Here is a 25,201-nt window from a genome sequence, read left to right as displayed (position 1 = left end):
ACAGAAATAAATATGATTAATATTTCTTTTTAAGAGAAGCTTTTAGGTAAAATAAAACAAAGACCAAACACACAGGAGCAATTAACAGTAACTATGGATGAACATTTTAAAAAAGGATCATTTGATTGCAATTTCCCTCTCTCATTCAGTGTATGGTTAAGATTCAGTTCATATGACCACAGTGAACTTTACTCCAGTAACCCACCCATGTTAATCATGGAGAAAATGTCCATCAAGGAGGAATACAAGATTGACATGAGGTGTCCATCTTGATAATGGAGTTGCAAGTTCACCAGGTTTGACGTAATGATCAGAGCGCGTTCGTCTCAGCAGTGAGCCTCGATTGCCATCGACAGACAATCACCAACGCTGAAAGACAAACAGGTACTGATATAAACCAAACACAGACAAGTAGCATTGAATCCATCAAATCACAACGGAAAGAGAAAAAGGTCTTATGTCTAACAGGTTTTTAAGACCAACGCCTTTTTGGATTGGAGCTGCCAATAGAGGACATTTTGAATTGATAATCAACATTTTGTCAATTGTTCTCTGTGAGATCCATATCCTGTTGCAGGCCTACTATTGTTCTCCCAACCCTTGTCGGCTGACCGTCTGCCTCAGCCCCTAGGCCCTCCAGCACTACACCTGTCGCATTCAGGGTGGAAAAGCTTCTCAGTTTGTATTTTTACCACGAAGGGATTCTTAGATGCCTTTGAAAGTGGTAGAAAAACAACCTCTAAAGGACGCATATCATGCTCGTTTTCAGGTCCATACTCTTATTTTGTGTTTCTACTAGAACATGTTTACATGCTGTAATGTTCGAGACCACCTCCCTAAAAAGCACAGTCTGTTCTGATCGGCTCGCAAGAAAAATATGGCGCGCCATTGCAAAGATAGTTCTCAAGCCGTGGGGGAGATACTCAGATAAGGGGGGGGGGTATACTGTGAAGTTTTCACATAAACAGCCGGCATTGAACTGATCGCAGACGCAGACTTCATCGTATATATCACAGTATAAATCACTTTATGAGTCAAGCGTACTTCGTGTACTTACCAAGAATAATAAAAGGTATCAGCAGAATACGCAGTGTCAGAATGACCTGATGTAATAAAGATGGAGGCCCAAGTGTTACCGTCTTGTCACCGTACGTTACCTGGAAAACAATAACGGCACCGCTGTTAAATAGGAATTTTAAAGTGAGACGTCTGCCCAGAGAAGAGAGTCAAAAATGTATTTACTTTGTGTATGATTAGTACTTTCAAGTAAAGATCAAAATTTGAAAGCCATTGCATGAAAACTAATATACATCTGAGGATCTTGCAGTCACATACTGTAATCTGGTGCTATGACCCACCAATGTCCTGTCTGCAATCACAGTAAAGTCTAGGTTGTATTTTTGAAAAGTACTGTCAAAATTAGTGCAGTCTGGATGAAAAAACATTACTTTTAAGTGCTGAAATTCAGCATTGGGTGTCACCAGTCAGTAGGACTCATCCTCTTGGGACCATGAATGTCTGTAGAAAATGCATTGACAATCTGAGGGTCTAATCTAGTAGCTGTTGAGATATTTTAGTCTGGACCGAAGCCGTGGGCTGACTAACGCCGTCATGCAGAGGGCTAAAAACCATCGCGACTCTATGTTCACTACTCTTTGATGGGGATCTGCATGCCCTCGACTACAGTAGTGTATAGACATGTTTTAATAGTGGTGATACAATACCTGAGTTTTAGTTCAGATACCACCCAATACCTTAGGTATTTACATGGTCGCCCAATATGGCTACGTGTACAACTGCCACCTTAACGCTCATGTCAATCATCATTCTGGTTGAAGCAGCCCTTTTTGGTTTACGGAGGTCACAGATGTATAGCAGAGAAGTGGATGATACTACAGGGGTGGCTTCAAAAGGCTGACCTTGTCTAATGTCATTCCTGATGTCGAGCTCCAGGTCTTCCATATGCTTGTTCATCTTAGCCGTGAGCTTCTTCTGTTGGCTTCGGTAGCCGAGAAACACCGCTGACAGACAAAACCAAGCAGACAAAGGTCATTTATCTCATTGAACTAGAAATGAGTCTTGACCTGCAGTGCTTTTGAGGCTGGTAGTCGACCAAAACGGGTCATTCAACCATTCTTTGTGTATATTACCAAACATAATGAAGGGTATCAGCAGAAGGAAAAGAAGCAGGTACAGCTGCAATGAAGATTTCAAGTTCAGTGTTACCGTCTGGTCCCCATACATGATCTGTAAAAAAGCAAAAATCACACTATATTTGAGAGGAATTTCACAGTGCACAAATGCAGGTTTACTACTTTGTTTAAGTAACTATTACACGGAAACCGATGCACTTCCAAAGACATCGGGTGTATTTGGTAGCACATTGTACTGTTGTAACTATTATCACAATAAAATCAACATTTTATTTCTCTATAGAATTGTCGAGACTGTTGTGTGGCTGAAATATTTACCAATAACTGCTGAAATTCAGCGTTGATCGTCTTTGAGCTTTGAATCTCACAGATGAAAAAGTTCGTCTCATAACTGGTTTCTTTGGCTTCCATGACACAGGGGTATTGGTTTCCTCCCTCAACACCCCACACTGACAACTCTGCTGGGGTCATTTCCAGTTTGTCTGGCTTTTTCTGAAATGACAACAGAGACAGATTCTGCCTTTTTATGTATTCATTTTCTTAAATTTGTGCATGCGTGTTAAAAATATGCATTACCTGTAAGGTGATGCGGACATTGTTCCCCAGCCTTGTGGAGGTGAAGCTAGTGAACTCGGGGTCTGGATAGTAGTTTATCGTTATGGAGCAGGCCAAGGTTTCATTAGCTACTTTCAGAAACAAAGTGCTGCTCGAAACCTTTTTGTCAGCTGCAGGTGTGTCATAGGTGAGATCCTGCAGAGAATTAAAAGAACACAGAGTATAATATAACAATCTGTATATGGCATATCATGACATGGTGATGGTAACCCGGTAAGCAAAGTAATGCGACATGACAATTAAACAAAAGGACACGTCATAGCATGATGTGACATAATGCAAAAGGTTACATGTGATAACGTAGAATGACGTCTAATACACTATAATTGGGCTACCTGATCGTTTGTGTTTCGGGGAGGTCTGACCTCCTGCAGGACGTGGTTGTGCATGACCCCTTCCACAAAGTCCAGGTGGGATCCCGTGAGTGTGATCTTCCTCTTCCCACTATCAGAAACAGAGCAGCAGCCAATCAGAGAAGACGACGCTCAATTGTGCTCCGGGGATGACGTCTCTTTGTAGGCCAATAATAGTTGACAGGCCAGTGCAAAGTCATTAGTTTTCCAATTTCTGCAGCGCTCTAAACCAGAGAAGGCGTTTTCTTACCACGATAGCCTGAAATGATGGTAAAAAGACATCTGTGGCTACTGTTATATAAGGGTGACCTACGCATGAGAACACACGTTTAAGTCTCTTATTGTGGCTCCTGGAAGCTTCAGTGTTCACTACACCCGACTATATGATTGGAAAAAAACATATTGAAAATGTAAAAAAGAATAATTTAAGATTAAATTACAAAAGTGTAGCTTACATAGAGGAAAAGCTGGGAAGTCTAGAAGGGCAAAACCAAAACATGTTGCTGTTTAACACACTAACTAGTTCCTTCAAGAATTTGAAGGGAGCAACTTGAAAGCTGTGCATGCTGACTGGTGATATAAATGACAAACCACCATACTGAAAACTGTGTTATAATAAATAATAATGCCATAATGCTTATGGTCCTGGGATTATTTGATTTTTGTACGTTTATGTTCTGGACATATGCACATCAATTGTTTTTGAACCTTAATAAGAAACCGTGTAAAAAGACAGAAGTGGCACTTTCAGCTGCTGCAACTAAAAAAGGGAAGAGCTGTAATGGTGAAAGACATTGCTTTTGGGGAAGTGGCGTTCTTTCCCCATGAGATGACCCACAACTGTTAACTGCTGCTCACTTACTAACACGGTTTCCTAGAATAAGTCTCAGCTAAATGTACTGAAGTTAGTGACAAAGCACTGGAGGCAGATCCCACAATAGCAAACTAAAGTTGTCACTGCCCTTTTTGATAGATTAGCTGACAGTGCTGTACAGAGCATTTGGAATTGCCAAAGTATAAAAGAAAGTAGTCAGATTAGTCATAATAGACCACAATGTGTTTCTTTCTTCTTTAAAAAAAAAAAAAATGAAGACCACATTTCCGATCAACCCGTGTGGCCTGACAAGAAAGAAAGAAGTAACCACGACAAACATGTACACACACACACACACACACACACACACACACACACACACACACACACACACACCTGATCCAGCTGCTCTTTGGTACAATGTTGGTGCAGGACGGGGATGACTGGTAGATGACTTTAGCATTGCCATGGCAACTACCGTCTGGGAGGAGAACACATGCGTTGACCGTGCCTTTAGTCTCGGCACTGGGGATGTGGAACGTTAGTGTCACACCAGTGTGGTTCCATACAGGAGACCTGAGAGAGGAAACCAGTTAGCCTCACTGAGATCAAGACTTTGACACCATATTAACCATATCATGCAGAATACTTCTATACAGCCAAAGGAAGAGCAACAAAATGTGCCAGAACATAAGTAACCATCTCTCTTAACTCCCTGAAAAGGTGTTTTAGAACAGAAAGATAAAAACACAATCCTGAAATAGCTTAAAATCGTCAATCCCTAAAACAGAAGCACACTCGGCTTTAGTTTCAAGTTGATGCTCAGATTCTAAAATGTCTGAGCAACAGCACTGACAAGCACAAGGTGCACAGGTTTATACTTAAAAAGGGAAATGCCACTCATTTTGAGGCTTTCCTAAATCTAAAAACTGGGCATCTGACGTACCGTCAACCTGTCTAATGGGTGGAATTTACCTGTGAGGTAATAAGTGCCATCTTTAAATTGTAATTTCTAGTGTAAGCGTCATTTTAGCCGCTCATAAACTGACTCACTCGTGTGGAGTGCAGTCCATGTCCGCCTGGATCCTCACTCTGGTCACGTCACTGAGGTTGTAACCAGACAACACTGCATGGTTCCTGCCGTAGAAAGACACGACGCTGGGAGTGATGGAGGAGATCTCCGGTTTCTGACAGTAAAACACACACAAAGATAATCCGTTTTAATGCATGTCACCCTGTACTGATGTTTTAATCTCTACTGAATGTGAAGGAGGTGAGCATCAGAGGAAGAATGTGTGAGAATTGAGGTTCAGACTTACTAAAAAGTTCATCCCTGACTCCATTAATTGGCAAAAGTTGTCCTGCAGGAGGAAGTGAGGGGAAGAAATGAAGCAGGTTCACATGACATCCACAGTAAAGGCACTCAACTCATTTCCTGTTAACTTATCTGGTAGTTGCTAAATGTAGCCAACATGAAGTTAACGTTCTTGTAAAATATGTTTTGAAAGAGTTTAAATAATTCTTCTTAACTAGTAACAACAAATATATTTATATACAGTCATAGTCTTCAATCTTACAAACGGCTCAAAATGAATGTGGTGTTGAGGCATTGGTGTTCAAATGTAGCACTTGGAAACATGTATGAGCTCTGGAAAAGCCTACTGCATAAAGGTAAATATAATATAATAATATAGGTAAATATAATATAATAATATAGGTAAATATAATATAATAATATAGGTAAAGATAAATACATAAAAACATGCATAATTACATCCTCCACTCCTCCATCTGCCCAGGAACAGCCGCTTCTGCTCCAGCCACATCCAGCCTTGATACACCGCCGACACCTGAAGAGAAAACAAATGTGATCACCTGTTGTTGATAAAAGGTGAATCATAATGACACAAAGATCACATGATCGTAATACTGCATCATGTTTCCTGATGATAAAACATGACCACTGCCAGACATATTTAAAGTATCAGGCTAAGCAGTACGATGCAGGGGGGGGGGGGGCGGTGGTTCCGTTCGTCTTTTTCTGCATTTTCATTCTCATACTTTTGCTTTGCAGCCTTGCAGAATTTAGACAGTTGTGAAAAGACGAGGTTCATTTCTTTCCTGATCATTTCATCAGTGATGCATCTGACTGACTGTGGACTTACAGGACAGAAGTTGGCGGTCCACTGATCTCAGAGCAGTCGAACAGCTTCAGTTCTTCTCTCAACTGTGTCGTCCCAAGTCTAAACCTAACCGTGACAGGCAGGCCTGTTAGGTGAAAATAGTAGAGTGAATGTCAGTCTTGGTCGTAATATTCAGGAACACATGTTTTATGTGATGTAACAATATATAACATCTTAACTTCTTCATTTAACAAAGACTCTGATATTATATCCATTACTCACTGACCTTCAGCAGGAAGTGTGCTTTTTGAAAGGATGCAGGTGCATTGTGGGAACTGTGGAGGAGGGCTTTTTGTGCTACAAGGCTCACTGGTGGAGAATTGACAGGCGAAGTTAGACCGAGCCTCCCGGCCCACAGTGAGGTGTGTCTGGATGTTTAGTGTGATCTGAGAAAAGGAGGATAAGAGTGTTTAAAGGAGAAACATGTGACAGTCACAACGGAGTAGAGTTCAAAGCTTGCATGTGATCTGTACCTGTCCAGAGCCGTCCTTTAATACTCTGTAGGAAACCATCTTCGGTTGAAAATCATCAGGAATGGATATCCAGTCTGAGTCTTCACAGTCATCTTCAAATGTGCAACTAGGAAGAGAAACTAAATGTTTTAACCGAGTTCATGAATATTTAAAGGTGTCAACGTGAGATGTTGTTTCCCCGACCTGTTTTTAGAGCCGCACCAGACGCAGTACGGATCCTGTGCAGACCAACAGTCCTGCACGTTTGTGTATGTGCTGCAATCAGACACGGGTACACGCTTCATCTAGAACAAAGCACAAACACAGCAACACTTTATAATACAGCACACGTACATATCACATTGTGGTAATGAACACATCAGAACATGTTTAAGTATTCATAATCTCTCAGTGTTCACCACAGCCCTACACATGATACATGTGCAATGCACCTACCTGGTTTTGTAATGGCATGTACACATGTTTAAGATCCACTCGATCCAGAAGCATTTTGGGAAACACTTGGCGGTCGTCGTTGGCCCTGTAGAGCACCCTGGGACAGGTGGGGTGGTAGTTCTTGTCCACAGCGAGCTGACAACAACAACGTAGCTTTGTTTAGTTTCAGACTGAGCTACTCTGCTGGTAAATACCAAACGGTTACAGTTTAATGAACGGATTGAAAAAATGTTTTTTGCGCATGAAGTTAGCCAACAGGCAAACAGCTGGAGAGAGGGTACTACTCTGGTCAAAATATAAAAGGAAACTAATTGTTTTGATCCATTTAAGGCTGAATTAGCCAACAAAAATGATTGTTTGGCTCTCTCTCAATATGTCTTTTTCACAGCAGACCTTTTGGCTTGTCACAGCAGGAAATTCATTTCATTATCTACAAATAGCACAACTATAGATACAATCTGCCAAAAGCATTAGCATGAATGACTTAACACGCTAAAAAGAGTATCTGCTGCTGCAAGCGATGGCTGTAGAGGATTAGTTGCATTTCCTGGTGAGTCTGTGGTTCCGGTTTCTCTTCCATGTCAAGCTACCACGACCATTTAGGTTGCTGAGGGAAATCTTAAACCACTGATGTCTTTGACTCACATCATGTCACAGCCACTGTGTTGCCCAACTCAACAATTTACCAGCACACAGGATGTGATTCAACTATACTTTGTGCTGTCACCAGTGTATAAGCTGAAGTTTTTCAGGTTCCGTCAGGCTTCACTTACCCCTTTAGGGAGTTTCCCTCCTCTGGCAATCACCTGGCCACACACCTGTCTGCACAGCTGGACCTAATTTCATCAATCATCTCAGTGCATATGGAGGGCAGCTTTTCAGTCAGCCTTCTTTGCCATGCTGCTGTAGATGTGCAGCTATTTTTTTATTAACCTGCATGAGTTTGATGCCAGTTACCCGTTTGTTTGACTTGCATCTTGCCTCGGTGCCTGCCCTCCTTTCTCTGACTCCCCCTGGATCTGTTTGCCTGTTCTGTCTGCACACCTGTTGGCAATCACTGACTGACTAATATTTAAAGGGATAGTTCAGGTGTTTTGAAGTGGGGTTGTATGAGCCATATAGTCGGTGTACTACTACAGTATAGATGACGGTCAATGCCCCAAGTTTGGAGAAGCAGGCAGAAGTACCAGTAAAGAGCAAAGCTATGTACTGCTGTGGAGCGGGGGAGCAGTGAAACGTATTAAGTGTAAGTGTAGATTGTATTAACAATATTTTCGCTGCTTTACCTTGCCGTGACACAGCATTTTCCGATGTGGAATCGTTGTATCGGTCTATACTCTTTGTCAAAGTCACCAGACTCTATTGAAAAAAACCTGTAATTTCTCCTCTCCGATCACAGGAGTGTTTTTCCCAATGGAGTCTGGTGGCTTTGGCGAGAGCACAGATAACGGCTGCTGTTCACCCGTTGGAAACATACTGTGTATCTGTCTCACGGCAAGATGAACCGACAAATAAAGGTCACTTAAACTGATATTTCTTTCTCTTAGGTGGGCCTTTCTTTGGGGTGGATAAAATACATGTTGCTGCTGCCTCTATCCACAGGAGTACGTTGATTTGCTTTCATGCTGGTACTACTGTCTGCTACTCCAAACTGTGGCCGTACCTTCTGTCATCTATTGTAGGTAATAAACCGACTATCGATAAACGCCTCAAACAAACCCACTTCAAAACACCCAAACTATCCCTTTTAGGTAAAACTGCCTTTAACTCTTCCTACCCTCTGAGTGTTTGCACTGTGAACTGTGACAGGAAATGAATCTTTGATGTTCAGAGGGACGGGGCTGAGAGTAGTCATGTTATTGGGCTTAATAAGCTGCTTTCTGCCCATGAGTTTTGGTTACACGTCCATACTACCCTGACAGTGAACCTACTCTCCCACCACATGATGTGTCGCATTAGATTTGATTTTATTATAATGAGCTGGTGTTGTACAGCAATATACTGAGCATGATGATTATAAGAAGCTCTTGTTTTTGTTAATTTTACGTTTGAATAGTACACTTGTGTGTAATTTAAGAAAGTCTGAATGTCAGAAAGTCTGAAAGTCCCGTCACCCCCAAAGACGGGGGTTCCGCTTGACAGTTAACATTTTAGAGCGTCTGTCGTCCTATAGAGCATCGCCCTCTTTCCTATCATTAAATAAACATCAGTGACAACGTATAGATAGTTAACTAACAGAACACATTGGAGAGCATCTGGTGCATGCATAAGTACTAATTCTAAACAAGTATTTCCACACACCTTAATGAGCTGCCCATCTCCTGTCCCGATGAAGAACACCACCCAGGCCTTCTGTCTCACTGCCAGAACAGAGGTCATGTACTTCTGCCTGAAGAGCACGGCCTTCGGCTTCAGAGTCTTTGGCTGAGAAACAAACACACATGTATTATCAATTTTAGATTAAAACAGTATTTATGGATTTGTCAAGTGAAGAACTTTCAGGATGGAAACCGGCTTTGAGTGCACAACATATTTAAACATCACTGCTCAAAGCTGAATTAAATGAAGAGACGGACTGTTTTTGTGCAGCTCTCTCCTGCTACCACAAGTAAAAGTAAAAACGATCAAAACTATTCAACCCTCAAATATATTGACCTCTCACTTATGTTAGACATAAAGTCAACATAACTGAACTCGATTTTGTAAAGAATGTCTTATACTGTAATTAAGTATAGTAGTATAAAGAAGGATCTTTGGATGGTTATTGTTACAACTTTATAACGGACTAGAAATGTCAAGATCAGGACCCACCGTCAGTGCTGTGTTAAGAGGGCAGACGGTGCTGAAGTCTGGATCTGCATCGGGGTCTCCGCTGAGATCCGGACTGATGTCAAACAGAACCAGCTCGGTGTTGGTTTGTCCTCCGTCCACACTGAACACGCCGCTCCACAGCACCGGCGGCCCGCCCGGGATCACCGCGGAGGCGAGGAGCTTGCTGCCTTCACCCCCATCACCATCAGAGACACGCAGGGTCGCGCCCCGCAGAGACTCGAGAGTCTTCTTTTTGGTATTTTTACCCTCGAGCCAAATGAGACGGACTTTGTTGTTCTCGTCACTTGAGGGCAGGTTGGAGAAAAGATAAATGATTAAATTGATCTGAAATCCATCCACAAACTCAGCATTGCCTTGGCATCGTTTGATTGAAGTGGTAGAGAAGACGCCACTCAAAGAAAATATAGATCCTGTCTGATGGTGATTCGTATTATGAAGGGTCACTGCATATGGTGGCAAGGAGCATTTTTTCTTTGCGGGCTCATATTGCTGATTGGCAGTCAGAATGTAGGTCTCGGTACTTGTCTGCTTCACATCCACCAGGAAGCCGACGGACGCGCTGCCTGTCCACGGGGATCCCACCTGGATGTGCTCCCTGTACAGCACATTAGAAATGTTCCTCAGGTCCAGCACTTCGCAGTAGCCGCACTCGATCACGCCGCAGCTGATCAGCGTGTGATTCTCAACAAACGGCAACAATATGTTGACGTCGAAAGTTGCGTTCCGCTCGTCCGTCTCGGCAACCCGGGAAAAGTGCGCGTTGTTGGTCGAATCGCTCCCCGTCAAGATCCCTCTCTGACTCAGACTCTGGACCAGAGTCAGGTCGTGGCTCAGCTGGTACAGCCTCTCCTCCGTAGCGACGTAAACCGTGTTGGCGGCCACGGCGAAGTGGCGGATGTCTCCATCAAAAGTGAAGCCTCCGTTCTCCTCCAGGCACCGAGCCGGTTCTCCCCAGAGAATGAACAACAGACCGGGCAGCAGCAGCAGCATCTTCCGGCAGCACAACACTCACACGCTGACGGTCTTCATGGCACTCTGCTCTCCTCCACAGTGTCACTGGAGTCGCGCGTGGTCCTGCTGAAAAGAGAAGTGCTGAAAGTGGGAGGGAGCGCGCGCGTCCAGCAAAACCGAAAACTAACACACACAATAATTTGTGCGACTTTACCGTTTTACGCTCATCTGAGTTTGTCCCTTTTTGTTTTTACCAAGTGTTAAAGCAAAGTGTATATTGTGTTAGTCTGATCAGTGACAGCCTCCAGCTGGGAACGCGTCTGATGCAAACACTTCACATGATAAACACTTTATGAATAAGGCAGCAGAGGTCTGATTGACCCGCTCAATAATCAATTCTCATATGAATGTAGTCCCTAAAATGAGTCCAATAAAGATCACGTGATTAATTTACATTGCGTCTTTGATGCTCCTCGATCCTCTATAAGTTTAGCAAAGAGTCCCAACAGGCTGCATTATGGTTACGGGTCAGAGAATCATGTTTAAACTACAGTAGAGCTAATATGACATCTAGCGTCAGCTTTGGGAAGGTTGTTCTTCTAGTTGTTGAATGTCACTGACTCAACAAGTCAATGCAAATAGATATGACACTATTTTCTGAGATCAGTTTTACTACATTGACAACACCAGACAGATGTGACCTAATACAATATCTTCACCAGCAATAGATTTGTGTGCCGCGAGCGCACCCCGTCGTCAGGTCCGTAAATCCTCGGAACAGGCCGCGGGGCAACAACTCAGGGGTGGCGGGGGTAGAGGCGAGGCAACGCAATCAGACCGAAAAGGCCCAGACTAGAGGTTTGAACGCGGGCGCCCGAAGACGCTCGCGCGCCTCGGAGGGTTGGATCCCCCGCTCCGCTATAGACGAGACTTTTTACTAGTTTCTTCGTGGAGAAAAAGGTACCGTTGGAAAAGCTGGTGTCGGTGACAACAGACGGGGCTCCCGCGATGACGGGCCGGCATGCAGGCTTCATTGCGCAATGCAAAGGTGACCCAGACTTCGCAAAATGTCTACATTACCACTGGATCATTCACCAGCAGGCGCTGTGTGCAAAAGTAACCGGCTTTAATCATGTGATGATACAAAAACATCAGAGATGTGATACCTCTGACTTTCAAATGTTGAAACAAATTAACAGAAATAAAAGTTGCATGTTTAAATATGTATGTGTAGCTATACCATCATTGTTGTGGAAATCATTATTAATAATTATTGTGAGGAATAATTAACTGACATGTGATCAAACAGTCTCTTCACATATATTATTATTAAGGTGATCTGTGCAATTTTGTTATTCAGGAAGTTTGTATCAAATAAGTAGCCCTTCGTACTACTCGGTACCCTTGAAGTAGCTCTCAGTTTAAAAAAAGGTTGGTGACCCCTGATGTAGACTATAGCCATAGTATGGAAGCTATAGGCTTCTAGCACTTCAATGTTACTTTACTAGCTCATTAACACGGATGATAAAACATAAAACACAGGATCACTTTTTTAAAACTAACTAAATAACCTAAAATAAGTACAATTATTCAATTTACATAATTACAGAAAGCCTGCTGTAAGGCTGCCCTCTCGTGGTTGAACTGGTTCCTGTTGTCAGCTACTTAGTCCAGTTTGTGACTTCCTGTGGTTAAAGTATGTACAAGTAAATAGAATGTGTCTAGATATTTTCTTTTGCAGTTTGTTATTCAGTTTCCATTAATATTTAGGCTAATTAATTTAGCTACGTAAGAGGCAGAAGTTGGCTCGCGCCGACCTGTCGGCATTCTCTGATCTCTGACCGGGTCACGTGACGCAGTATTTATTTCACCGTTTACTGTATAGAGAGGGTTAACTTAGAAGACTAGTTAAACATTTTAAACATGGCGGGGCTTTAGATGAAGCTGCATTACATCAGTGTAACAGTTTGTTTTCAATCGAGTTCTGGCTGCATATTAATATTATTTATTATTCTTCTCTTGGAGTGAGTTCTGCAGCATTTTATGGTGAAAAAGTCAAAGCCTTTTCTCAACTCTTCAATTCAACTATTTAACTAATATTGTGTCAATCACACATCAAAGAGCTGTCCGTATTCATGTTTTTCTTTGTGTGATAAAACCTCATCTGAACTCAGAAGTAAAGATGTTAAATTAAAGAAAAAGAAAACCAAACAGAAATAAATATGATTAATATTTCTTTTTAAGAGAAGCTTTTAGGTAAAATAAAACAAAGACCAAACACACAGGAGCAATTAACAGTAACTATGGATGAACATTTTAAAAAAGGATCATTTGATTGCAATTTCCCTCTCTCATTCAGTGTATGGTTAAGATTCAGTTCATATGACCACAGTGAACTTTACTCCAGTAACCCACCCATGTTAATCATGGAGAAAATGTCCATCAAGGAGGAATACAAGATTGACATGAGGTGTCCATCTTGATAATGGAGTTGCAAGTTCACCAGGTTTGACGTAATGATCAGAGCGTGTTCGTCTCAGCAGTGAGCCTCTATTGCCATCGACAGACAATCACCAACGCTGAAAGACAAACAGGTACTGATATAAACCAAACACAGACAAGTAGCATTGAATCCATCAAATCACAACGGAAAGAGAAAAAGGTCTTATGTCTAACAGGTTTTTAAGACTAACGCCTTTTTGGATTGGAGCTGCCAATAGAGGACATTTTGAATTGATAATCAACATTTTGTCAATTGTTCTCTGTGAGATCTATATCCTGTTGCAGGCCTACTATTGTTCTCCCAACCCTTGTCGGCTGACTGTCTGCCTCAGCCCCTAGGCCCTCCAGCACTACACCTGTCGCATTCAGGGTGGAAAAGCTTCTCAGTTTGTATTTTTACCACGAAGGGATTCTTAGATGCCTTTGAAAGTGGTAGAAAAACAACCTCTAAAGGACGCATATCATGCTCGTTTTCAGGTCCATACTCTTATTTTGTGTTTCTACTAGAACATGTTTACATGCTGTTATGTTCGAGACCACCTCCCTAAAAAGCACAGTCTGTTCTGATCGGCTTGCAAGAAAAATATGGCGCACCATTGCAAAGATAGTTCTCAAGCCGTGGGGGAGATACTCAGATTGGGGGGGGGGGGGGGGGGGGGGGGCGGCCCTATATTCTAATGAGTTTGCATGTGACACAGGAATGGGAGCCAAATCTGAATGGCTTGTTGAATCACATGTTTTCTGATGAAGGCAGCCCACTAAAAACTGACTGGGCTGTCTGGTTTCACAGTTTGTTGGTTGGTTGGGACTCCAGCTACCTAACTGTACGTGTGTAAGAGTATATAGAATCTAAAGGTACAACTGTGAAGTTTTCACATAAACAGCCGGCATTGAACTGATCGCAGACGCAGACTTCATCTTATATATCACAGTATAAATCACTTTATGAGTCAAGCGTACTTCGTGTACTTACCAAGAACAATAAAAGGTATCAGCAGAATACGCAGTCTCAGAATGACCTGATGTAATAAAGATGGAGGCCCAAGTGTTACCGTCTTGTCACCGTACGTTACCTGGAAAACAATAACGGCACCGCTGTTAAATAGGAATTTTAAAGTGAGACGTCTGCCCAGAGAAGAGAGTCAAAAATGTATTTACTTTGTGTATGATTAGTACTTTTAAGTAAAGATCAAAATTTGAAAGCCATTGCATGAAAACTAATATACGTCTGAGGATCTTGCAGTCATATACTGTAATCTGGTGCTATGACCCACCAATGTCCTGTCTGCAATCACAGTAAAGTCTAGGTTGTATTTTTGAAAAGTACTGTCAAAATTGGTGCAGTCTGAATGAACAACATTACTTTTAAGTGCTGAAATTCAGCATTGGGTGTCACCAGTCAGTAGGACTCATCCTCTTGGGACCATGAATGTCTGTAGAAAATGCATTGACAATCTGAGGGTCTAATCTAGTAGCTGTTGAGATATTTTAGTCTGGACCGAAGCCGTGGGCTGACTAACGCCGTCATGCAGAGGGCTAAAAACCATCGCGACTCTATGTTCACTACTCTTTGATGGGGATCTGCATGCCCTCGACTACAGTAGTGTATAGACATGTTTTAATAGTGGTGATACAATACCTGAGTTTTAGTTCAGATACCACCCAATACCTTAGGTATTTACATGGTCGCCCAATATGGCTACGTGTACAACTGCCACCTTAACGCTCATGTCAATCATCATTCTGGTTGAAGCAGCCCTTTTTGGTTTACGGAGGTCACAGATGTATAGCAGAGAAGTGGATGATACTACAGGGGTGGCTTCAAAAGGCTGACCTTGTCTAATGTCATTCCTGATGTCGAGCTCCAGGTCTTCCATATGCTTGTTCATCTTAGCCGTGAGCTTCTTCTGTTGGCTTCGGTAGCCGAGAAACACCGCTGACAGACAAAACCAAGCAGACAAAGGTCATTTATCTCATTGAACTAGAAATGAGTCTTGACCTGCAGTGCTTTTGAGGCTGGTAGTCGACCAAAACGGGTCATTCAACCATTCTTTGTGTATATTACCAAACATAATGAAGGGTATCAGCAGAAGGAAAAGAAGCAGGTACAGCTGCAATGAAGATTTCAAGTTCAGTGTTACCGTCTGGTCCCCATACATGATCTGTAAAAAAGCAAAAATCACACTATATTTGAGAGGAATTTCACAGTGCACAAATGCAGGTTTACTACTTTGTTTAAGTAACTATTACACGGAAACCGATGCACTTCCAAAGACATCGGGTGTATTTGGTAGCACATTGTACTGTTGTAACTATTATCACAATAAAATCAACATTTTATTTCTCTATAGAATTGTCGAGACTGTTGTGTGGCTGAAATATTTACCAATAACTGCTGAAATTCAGCGTTGATCGTCTTTGAGCTTTGAATCTCACAGACGAAAAAGTCTGTCTCATTACTGGTTTCTTTGGCTTCCATGACACAGGGGTATTGGTTTCCTCCCTCAACACCCCACACTGACAACTCTGCTGGGGTGATCTCCAGTTTGTCTGGCTTTTTCTGAAATGACAACAGAGACAGATTCTGCCTTTTTATGTATTCATTTTCTTAAATTTGTGCATGTGTATTAAAAAATATGCATTACCTGTAAGGTGATGCGGACACTGTCCCCTGCCCTTGTGGAGGTGAAGCTAGTGAACTCGGGGTCTGGATAGTAGTTTATCGTTATGGAGCAGGCCAAGGTTTCATTAGCTACTTTCAGAAACAAAGTGCTGCTCGAAACCTTTTTGTCAGCTGCAGGTGTGTCATAGGTGAGATCCTGCAGAGAATTAAAAGAACAGAGTATAATATAACAATCTGTATATGACATATCATGACATGGTGATGGTAACCCGGTAAGCAAAGTAATGCGACATGACAATTAAACAAAAGGACACGTCATAGCATGATGTGACATAATGCAAAAGGTTACATGTGATAACGTAGAATGACGTCTAATACACTATAATTGGGCTACCTGATCGTTTGTGTTTCGGGGAGGTCTGACCTCCTGCAGGACGTGGTTGTGCATGACCCCTTCCACAAAGTCCAGGTGGGATCCCGTGAGTGTGATCTTCCTCTTCCCACTATCAGAAACAGAGCAGCAGCCAATCAGAGAAGACGACGCTCAATTGTGCTCCGGGGATGACGTCTCTTTGTAGGCCAATAATAGTTGACAGGCCAGTGCCAAGTCATTAGTTTTCTAATTTCTGCAGCGCTCTAAACCAGAGAAGGCGTTTTCTTACCACGATAGTCTGAAATGATGGTAAAAGGACATCTGTGGCTACTGTTATATAAGGGTGACCTACGCATGAGAACACACGTTTAAGTCTCTTATTGTGGCTTCTGGAAGCTTCAGTGTTCACTACACCCGACTATATGATTGGAAAAAAACATATTGAAAATGTAAAAAAGAATAATTTAAGATTAAATTACAAAAGTGTAGCTTACATAGAGGAAAAACTGGGAAGTCTAGAAGGGCAAAACCAAAACATGTTGCTGTTTAACACACTAACTAGTTCCTTCAAGAATTTGAAGGGAGCAACTTGAAAGCTGTGCATGCTGACTGGTGATATAAATGACAAACCACCATACTGAAAACTGTGTTATAATAAATAATAATGCCATAATGCTTATGGTCCTGGGATTATTTGATTTTTGTACGTTTATGTTCTGGACATATGCACATCAATTGTTTTTGAACCTTAATAAGAAACCGTGTAAAAAGACAGAAGTGGCACTTTCAGCTGCTGCAACTAAAAAAGGGAAGAGCTGTAATGGTGAAAGACATTGCTTTTGGGGAAGTGGCGTTCTTTCCCCATGAGATGACCCACAACTGTTAACTGCTGCTCACTTACTAACACGGTTTCCTAGAATAAGTCTCAGCTAAATGTACTGAAGTTAGTGACAAAGCACTGGAGGCAGATCCCACAATAGCAAACTAAAGTTGTCACTGCCCTTTTTGATAGATTAGCTGACAGTGCTGTACAGAGCATTTGGAATTGCCAAAGTATAAAAGAAAGTAGTCAGATTAGTCATAATAGACCACAATGTGTTTCTTTCTTCTTTAAAAAAAAAAAAAAAATGAAGACCACATTTCCGATCAACCCGTGTGGCCTGACAAGAAAGAAAGAAGTAACCACGACACACACACACACACACACACACACACACACACACACACACACACACACACACACACACACACACACACACACACACACACACACACACACACACACACACACACACACACACACACACACACACACACACACACACACACACACACACACACACACACACACACACACACACACACACACACACACACACACACACACACACACACACACACACACACACACACACACACACACACACACACACACACACACACACACACACACACACACACACACACACGATCCAGCTGCTCTTTGGTACAATGTTGGTGCAGGACGGGGATGACTGGTAGATGACTTTAGCATTGCCATGGCAACTACCGTCTGGGAGGAGAACACATGCGTTGACCGTGCCTTTAGTCTCGGCACTGGGGATGTGGAACGTTAGTGTCACACCAGTGTGGTTCCATACAGGAGACCTGAGAGAGGAAACCAGTTAGCCTCACTGAGATCAAGACTTTGACACCATATTAACCATATCATGCAGAATACTTCTATACAGCCAAAGGAAGAGCAGCAAAATGTGCCAGAACATAAGTAACCATCTCTCTTAACTCCCTGAAAAGGTGTTTTAGAACAGAAAGATAAAAACACAATCCTGAAATAGCTTAAAATCGTCAATCCCTAAAACAGAAGCACACTCGGCTTTAGTTTCAAGTTGATGCTCAGATTCTAAAATGTCTGAGCAACAGCACTGACAAGCACAAGGTGCACAGGTTTATACTTAAAAAGGGAAATGCCACTCATTTTGAGGCTTTCCTAAATCTAAAAACTGGGCATCTGACGTACCGTCAACCTGTCTAATGGGTGGAATTTACCTGTGAGGTAATAAGTGCCATCTTCAAATTGTAATTTCTAGTGTAAGCGTCATTTTAGCCGCTCATAAACTGACTCACTCGTGTGGAGTGCAGTCCATGTCCGCCTGGATCCTCACTCTGGTCACGTCACTGAGGTTGTAACCAGACAACACTGCATGGTTCCTGCCGTAGAAAGACACGACGCTGGGAGTGATGGAGGAGATCTCCGGTTTCTGACAGTAAAACACACACAAAGATAATCCGTTTTAATGCATGTCACCCTGTACTGATGTTTTAATCTCTACTGAATGTGAAGGAGGTGAGCATCAGAGGAAGAATGTGTGAGAATTGAGGTTCAGACTTACTAAAAAGTTCATCCCTGACTCCATTAATTGGCAAACGTTGTCCTGCAGGAGGAAGTGAGGGGAAGAAATGAAGCAGGTTCACATGACATACACAGTAAAGGCACTCAACTCATTTCCTGTTAACTTATCTGGTAGTTGCTAAATGTAGCCAACATGAAGTTAACGTTCTTGTAAAATATGTTTTGAAAGAGTTTAAATAAATCTTCTTAACTAGTAACAACAAATATATTTATATACAGTCATAGTCTTCAATCTTACAAACGGCTCAAAATGAATGTGGTGTTGAGGCATTGGTGTTCAAATGTAGCACTTGGAAACATGTATGAGCTCTGGAAAAGCCTACTGCATAAAGGTAAATATAATATAATAATATAGGTAAAGATAAATACATAAAAACATGCATAATTACATCCTCCACTCCTCCATCTGCCCAGGAACAGCCGCTTCTGCTCCAGCCACATCCAGCCTTGATACACCGCCGACACCTGAAGAGAAAACAAATGTGATCACCTGTTGTTGATAAAAGGTGAATCATAATGACACAAAGATCACATGATCGTAATACTGCATCATGTTTCCTGATGATAAAACATGACCACTGCCAGACATATTTAAAGTATCAGGCTAAGCAGTACGATGCAGGGGGGGGGGCGGTGGTTCCGTTCGTCTTTTTCTGCATTTTCATTCTCATACTTTTGCTTTGCAGCCTTGCAGAATTTAGACAGTTGTGAAAAGACGAGGTTCATTTCTTTCCTGATCATTTCATCAGTGATGCATCTGACTGACTGTGGACTTACAGGACAGAAGTTGGTGGTCCACTGATCTCAGAGCAGTCGAACAGCTTCAGTTCTTCCCTCAACTGTGTCGTCCCAAGTCTAAACCTAACCGTGACAGGCAGGCCTGTTAGGTGAAAATAGTAGAGTGAATGTCAGAGTCTTGGTCGTAATATTCAGGAACACATGTTTTATGTGATGTAACAATATATAACATCTTAACTTCTTCATTTAACAAAGACTCTGATATTATATCCATTACTCACTGACCTTCAGCAGGAAGTGTGCTTTTTGAAAGGATGCAGGTGCATTGTGGGAACTGTGGAGGAGGGCTTTTTGTGCTACAAGGCTCACTGGTGGAGAATTGACAGGCGAAGTTAGACCGAGCCTCCCGGCCCACAGTGAGGTGTGTCTGGATGTTTAGTGTGATCTGAGAAAAGGAGGATAAGAGTGTTTAAAGGAGAAACATGTGACAGTCACAACGGAGTAGAGTTCAAAGCTTGCATGTGATCTGTACCTGTCCAGAGCCGTCCTTTAATACTCTGTAGGAAACCATCTTCGGTTGAAAATCATCAGGAATGGATATCCAGTCTGAGTCTTCACAGTCATCTTCAAATGTGCAACTAGGAAGAGAAACTAAATGTTTTAACCGAGTTCATGAATATTTAAAGGTGTCAACGTGAGATGTTGTTTCCCCGACCTGTTTTTAGAGCCGCACCAGACGCAGTACGGATCCTGTGCAGACCAACAGTCCTGCACGTTTGTGTATGTGCTGCAATCAGACACGGGTACACGCTTCATCTAGAACAAAGCACAAACACAGCAACACTTTATAATACAGCACACGTACATATCACATTGTGGTAATGAACACATCAGAACATGTTTAAGTATTCATAATCTGTCAGTGTTCACCACAGCCCTACACATGATACATGTGCAATGCACCTACCTGGTTTTGTAATGGCATGTACACATGTTTAAGATCCACTCGATCCAGAAGCATTTTGGGAAACACTTGGCGGTCGTCGTTGGCCCTGTAGAGCACCCTGGGACAGGTGGGGTGGTAGTTCTTGTCCACAGCGAGCTGACAACAACAACGTAGCTTTGTTTAGTTTCAGACTGAGCTACTCTGCTGGTAAATACCAAACGGTTACGGTTTAATGAACGGATTGAAAAAATGTTTTTTGCGCATGAAGTTAGCCAACAGGCAAACAGCTGGAGAGAGGGTACTACTCTGGTCAAAATATAAAAGGAAACTAATTGTTTTGATCCATTTAAGGCTTCATTAGCCAACAAAAATGATTGTTTGGCTCTCTCTCTCTCAATATGTCTTTTTCATAGCAGACCTTTTGGCTTGTCACAGCAGGAAATTCATTTCATTATCTACAAATAGCACAACTATAGATACAATCTGCCAAAAGCATTAGCATGAATGACTTAACACGCTAAAAAGAGTATCTGCTGCTGCAAGCGATGGCTGTAGAGGATTAGTTGCATTTCCTGGTGAGTCTGTGGTTCCGGTTTCTCTTCCATGTCAAGCTACCACGACCATTTAGGTTGCTGAGGGAAATCTTAAACCACTGATGTCTTTGACTCACATCATGTCACAGCCACTGTGTTGCCCAACTCAACAATTTACCAGCACACAGGATGTGATTCAACTATACTTTGTGCTGTCACCAGTGTATAAGCTGAAGTTTTTCAGGTTCCGTCAGGCTTCACTTACCCCTTTAGGGAGTTTCCCTCCTCTGGCAATCACCTGGCCACACACCTGTCTGCACAGCTGGACCTAATTTCATCAATCATCTCAGTGCATATGGAGGGCAGCTTTTCAGTCAGCCTTCTTTGCCATGCTGCTGTAGATGTGCAGCTATTTTTTTATTAACCTGCATGAGTTTGATGCCAGTTACCCGTTTGTTTGACTTGCATCTTGCCTCGGTGCCTGCCCTCCTTTCTCTGACTCCCCCTGGATCTGTTTGCCTGTTCTGTCTGCACACCTGTTGGCAATCACTGACTGACTAATATTTAAAGGGATAGTTCAGGTGTTTTGAAGTGGGGTTGTATGAGCCACATAGTCGGTGTACTACTACAGTATAGATGACGGTCAATGCCCCAAGTTTGGAGAAGCAGGCAGAAGTACCAGTAAAGAGCAAAGCTATGTACTGCTGTGGAGCGGGGGAGCAGTGAAACGTATTAAGTGTAAGTGTAGATTGTATTAACAATATTTTCGCTGCTTTACCTTGCCGTGACACAGCATTTTCCGATGTGGAATCGTTGTATCGGTCTATACTCTTTGTCAAAGTCACCAGACTCTATTGAAAAAAACCTGTAATTTCTCCTCTCCGATCACAGGAGTGTTTTTCCCAATGGAGTCTGGTGGCTTTGGCGAGAGCACAGATAACGGCTGCTGTTCACCCGTTGGAAACATACTGTGTATCTGTCTCACGGCAAGATGAACCGACAAATAAAGGTCACTTAAACTGATATTTCTTTCTCTTAGGTGGGCCTTTCTTTGGGGTGGATAAAATACATGTTGCTGCTGCCTCTATCCACAGGAGTACGTTGATTTGCTTTCATGCTGGTACTACTGTCTGCTACTCCAAACTGTGGCCGTACCTTCTGTCATCTATTGTAGGTAATAAACCGACTATCGATAAACGCCTCAAACAAACCCACTTCAAAACACCCAAACTATCCCTTTTAGGTAAAACTGCCTTTAACTCTTCCTACCCTCTGAGTGTTTGCACTGTGAACTGTGACAGGAAATGAATCTTTGATGTTCAGAGGGACGGGGCTGAGAGTAGTCATGTTATTGGGCTTAATAAGCTGCTTTCTGCCCATGAGTTTTGGTTACACGTCCATACTACCCTGACAGTGAACCTACTCTCCCACCACATGATGTGTCGCATTAGATTTTATTTTATTATAATGAGCTGGTGTTGTACAGCAATATACTGAGCATGATGATTATAAGAAGCTCTTGTTTTTGTTAATTTTACGTTTGAATAGTACACTTGTGTGTAATTTAAGAAAGTCTGAATGTCAGAAAGTCTGAAAGTCCCGTCACCCCCAAAGACGGGGGTTCCGCTTGACAGTTAACATTTTAGAGCGTCTGTCGTCCTATAGAGCATCGCCCTCTTTCCTATCATTAAATAAACATCAGTGACAACGTATAGATAGTTAACTAACAGAACACATTGGAGAGCATCTGGTGCATGCATAAGTACTAATTCTAAACAAGTATTTCCACACACCTTAATGAGCTGCCCATCTCCTGTCCCGATGAAGAACACCACCCAGGCCTTCTGTCTCACTGCCAGAACAGAGGTCATGTACTTCTGCCTGAAGAGCACGGCCTTCGGCTTCAGAGTCTTTGGCTGAGAAACAAACACACATGTATTATCAATTTTAGATTAAAACAGTATTTATGGATTTGTCAAGTGAAGAACTTTCAGGATGGAAACCGGCTTTGAGTGCACAACATATTTAAACATCACTGCTCAAAGCTGAATTAAATGAAGAGACGGACTGTTTTTGTGCAGCTCTCTCCTGCTACCACAAGTAAAAGTAAAAACGATCAAAACTATTCAACCCTCAAATATATTGACCTCTCACTTATGTTAGACATAAAGTCAACATAACTGAACTCGATTTTGTAAAGAATGTCTTATACTGTAATTAAGTATAGTAGTATAAAGAAGGATCTTTGGATGGTTATTGTTACAACTTTATAACGGACTAGAAATGTCAAGATCAGGACCCACCGTCGGTGCTGTGTTAAGAGGGCAGACATTGCTGAAGTCTGGATCTGCATCGGGGTCTCCACTGAGATCCGGACTGATGTCAAACAGAACCAGCTCGGTGTTGGTTTGTCCTCCGTCCACACTGAACACGCCGCTCCACAGCACCGGCGGCCCGCCCGGGATCACCGCGGAGGCGAGGAGCTTGCTGCCTTCACCCCCATCACCATCAGAGACACGCAGGGTCGCGCCCCGCAGAGACTCGAGAGTCTTCCTTTTGTTTGTTTTACCCTCGAGCCAAATGAGACGGACTTTGTTGTTCTCGTCACTTGAGGGCAGGTTGGAGAAAAGATAAATGATTAAATTGATCTGAAATCCATCCACAAACTCAGCATTGCGTTTGCATCGTTTGATTGAAGTGGTAGTGAAGTCGCTATTTAAAGAAAATATAGATCCTGTCTGATGGTGATTCGTATTATGAAGGTACACTGCATCTGGTACCATGGAGCATTTTTTCTTTGCGGGCTCATATTGCTGATTGGCAGTCAGAATGTAGGTCTCGGTACTTTTCTGCTTCACATCCACCAGGAAGCCGACGGACGCGCTGCCTCTCCACGGGGATCCCACCTGGATGTGCTCCCTGTACAGCACATTAGAAATGTTCCTCAGGTCCAGCACTTCGCAGTAGCCGCACTCGATCACGCCGCAGCTGATCAGCGCGTGATTCTCAACAAACGGCAACAATATGTTGACGCCGAAAGTTGCGTTCCGCTCGTCCGTCTCGGCAACCCGGGAAAAGTGCGCGTCGTTGGTCGAATCGCTCCCCGTCAAGATCCCTCTCTGACTCAGACTCTGGACCAGAGTCAGGTCGTGGCTCAGCTGGTACAGCCTCTCCTCCGTAGCGACGTAAACCGTGTTGGCGGCCACGGCGAAGTGGCGGATGTCTCCATCAAAAGTGAAGCCTCCGTTCTCCTCCAGGCACCGAGCCGGTTCTCCCCAGAGAATGAACAACAGACCGGGCAGCAGCAGCAGCATCTTCCCGCAGCACAACACTCACACGCTGACGGTCTTCATGGCACTCTGCTCTCCTCCACAGTGTCACTGGAGTCGCGCGTGGTCCTGCTGAAAAGAGAAGTGCTGAAAGTGGGAGGGAGCGCGCGCGTCCAGCCAAACCGAAAACTAACACACATAATAATTTGTGCGACTTTACCGTTTTACGCTCATCTGAGTTTGTCCCTTTTTGTTTTTACCAAGTGTTAAAGCAAAGTGTATATTGTGTTAGTCTGATCAGTGACAGCCTCCAGCTGGGAACGCGTCTGATGCAAACACTTCACATGATAAACACTTTATGAATAAGGCAGCAGAGGTCTGATTGGCCCTAAAATGAGTCCAATAAAGATCACGTGATTCATTTACATTGCGTCTTTGATGCTCCTCGATCCTCTATAAGTTTAGCAAAGAGTCCCAACAGGCTGCATTATGGTTACGGGTCAGAGAACCCGCATTTCAAATCATGTTTAAACTACAGTAGAGCTAATATGACATCTAGCGTCAGCTTTGGGAAGGTTGTTCTTCTAGTTGTTGAATGTCACTGACTCAACAAGTCAATGCAAATAGATATGACACTATTTTCTGAGATCAGTTTTACTACATTGACAACACCAGACAGATGTGACCTAATACAATATCTTCACCAGCAATAGATTTGTGTGCATTTAATGTTCTTCTCACATAAACCTTAACATCATATCTTTGTGTAAGTGTGGTGTATGGACTCTGTATTTGCTTTTCATTGTAAACACATAATATAGCTTCATAATCACAATATAGACTATAGCCATAGCATGGAAGCTATAGGCTTCTAGCACTTCAATGTTACTTTACTAGCTCATTAACACAGATGATAAAACATAAAACACAGGATCACTTTTTTAAAACTAACTAAATAACCTAAAATAAGTACAATTATTCAATTTACATAATTACAG

General features: G+C 42.6%; 2 protein-coding genes across 2 annotated transcripts; both read right to left on the bottom strand.

Annotated features, from left to right (window-relative positions):
• Window positions 1-11: 11 nt before the first annotated feature.
• Window positions 12-11,245, bottom strand: LOC142932029 (plexin-C1-like). The gene is made up of 18 exons (XM_076076236.1): window positions 9,838-11,245; window positions 9,328-9,450; window positions 7,027-7,161; window positions 6,775-6,875; window positions 6,592-6,697; window positions 6,345-6,504; window positions 6,101-6,203; window positions 5,710-5,785; window positions 5,255-5,296; window positions 4,989-5,122; window positions 4,332-4,511; window positions 3,104-3,212; window positions 2,730-2,903; window positions 2,472-2,645; window positions 2,151-2,247; window positions 1,920-2,021; window positions 1,058-1,157; window positions 12-369 (listed from the first exon to the last, which is right to left on the bottom strand). The coding sequence occupies exons 1-17, from the start codon at window positions 10,846-10,848 to the stop codon at window positions 1,144-1,146; spliced, it is 2,841 nt and encodes a 946-aa protein (XP_075932351.1). The 5' UTR covers window positions 10,849-11,245; the 3' UTR covers window positions 12-369; window positions 1,058-1,143.
• A 1,785-nt stretch (window positions 11,246-13,030) lies between these two features.
• On the bottom strand, window positions 13,031-24,353 carry LOC142932032 (plexin-C1-like). Its single transcript, XM_076076245.1, has 18 exons — window positions 23,238-24,353; window positions 22,728-22,850; window positions 20,423-20,557; window positions 20,171-20,271; window positions 19,988-20,093; window positions 19,741-19,900; window positions 19,495-19,597; window positions 19,107-19,182; window positions 18,698-18,739; window positions 18,432-18,565; window positions 17,775-17,954; window positions 16,329-16,437; window positions 15,957-16,130; window positions 15,698-15,871; window positions 15,377-15,473; window positions 15,146-15,247; window positions 14,285-14,384; window positions 13,031-13,388 (listed from the first exon to the last, which is right to left on the bottom strand). Exons 1-17 carry the CDS (start codon window positions 24,246-24,248, stop codon window positions 14,371-14,373), a joined length of 2,841 nt encoding a protein of 946 aa, XP_075932360.1. The 5' UTR covers window positions 24,249-24,353; the 3' UTR covers window positions 13,031-13,388; window positions 14,285-14,370.
• Window positions 24,354-25,201: the final 848 nt, after the last annotated feature.

Source organism: Anarhichas minor, unplaced genomic scaffold, assembly GCF_050575085.1.
Source record: "Anarhichas minor isolate MPS153535 unplaced genomic scaffold, ASM5057508v1 ptg000055l, whole genome shotgun sequence".
In the NCBI taxonomy this organism is placed as follows: domain Eukaryota; kingdom Metazoa; phylum Chordata; class Actinopteri; order Perciformes; family Anarhichadidae; genus Anarhichas; species Anarhichas minor.
Note: the sequence above shows the minus strand (reverse complement) of the source record. Positions and strands in the feature narration are given on the sequence as shown.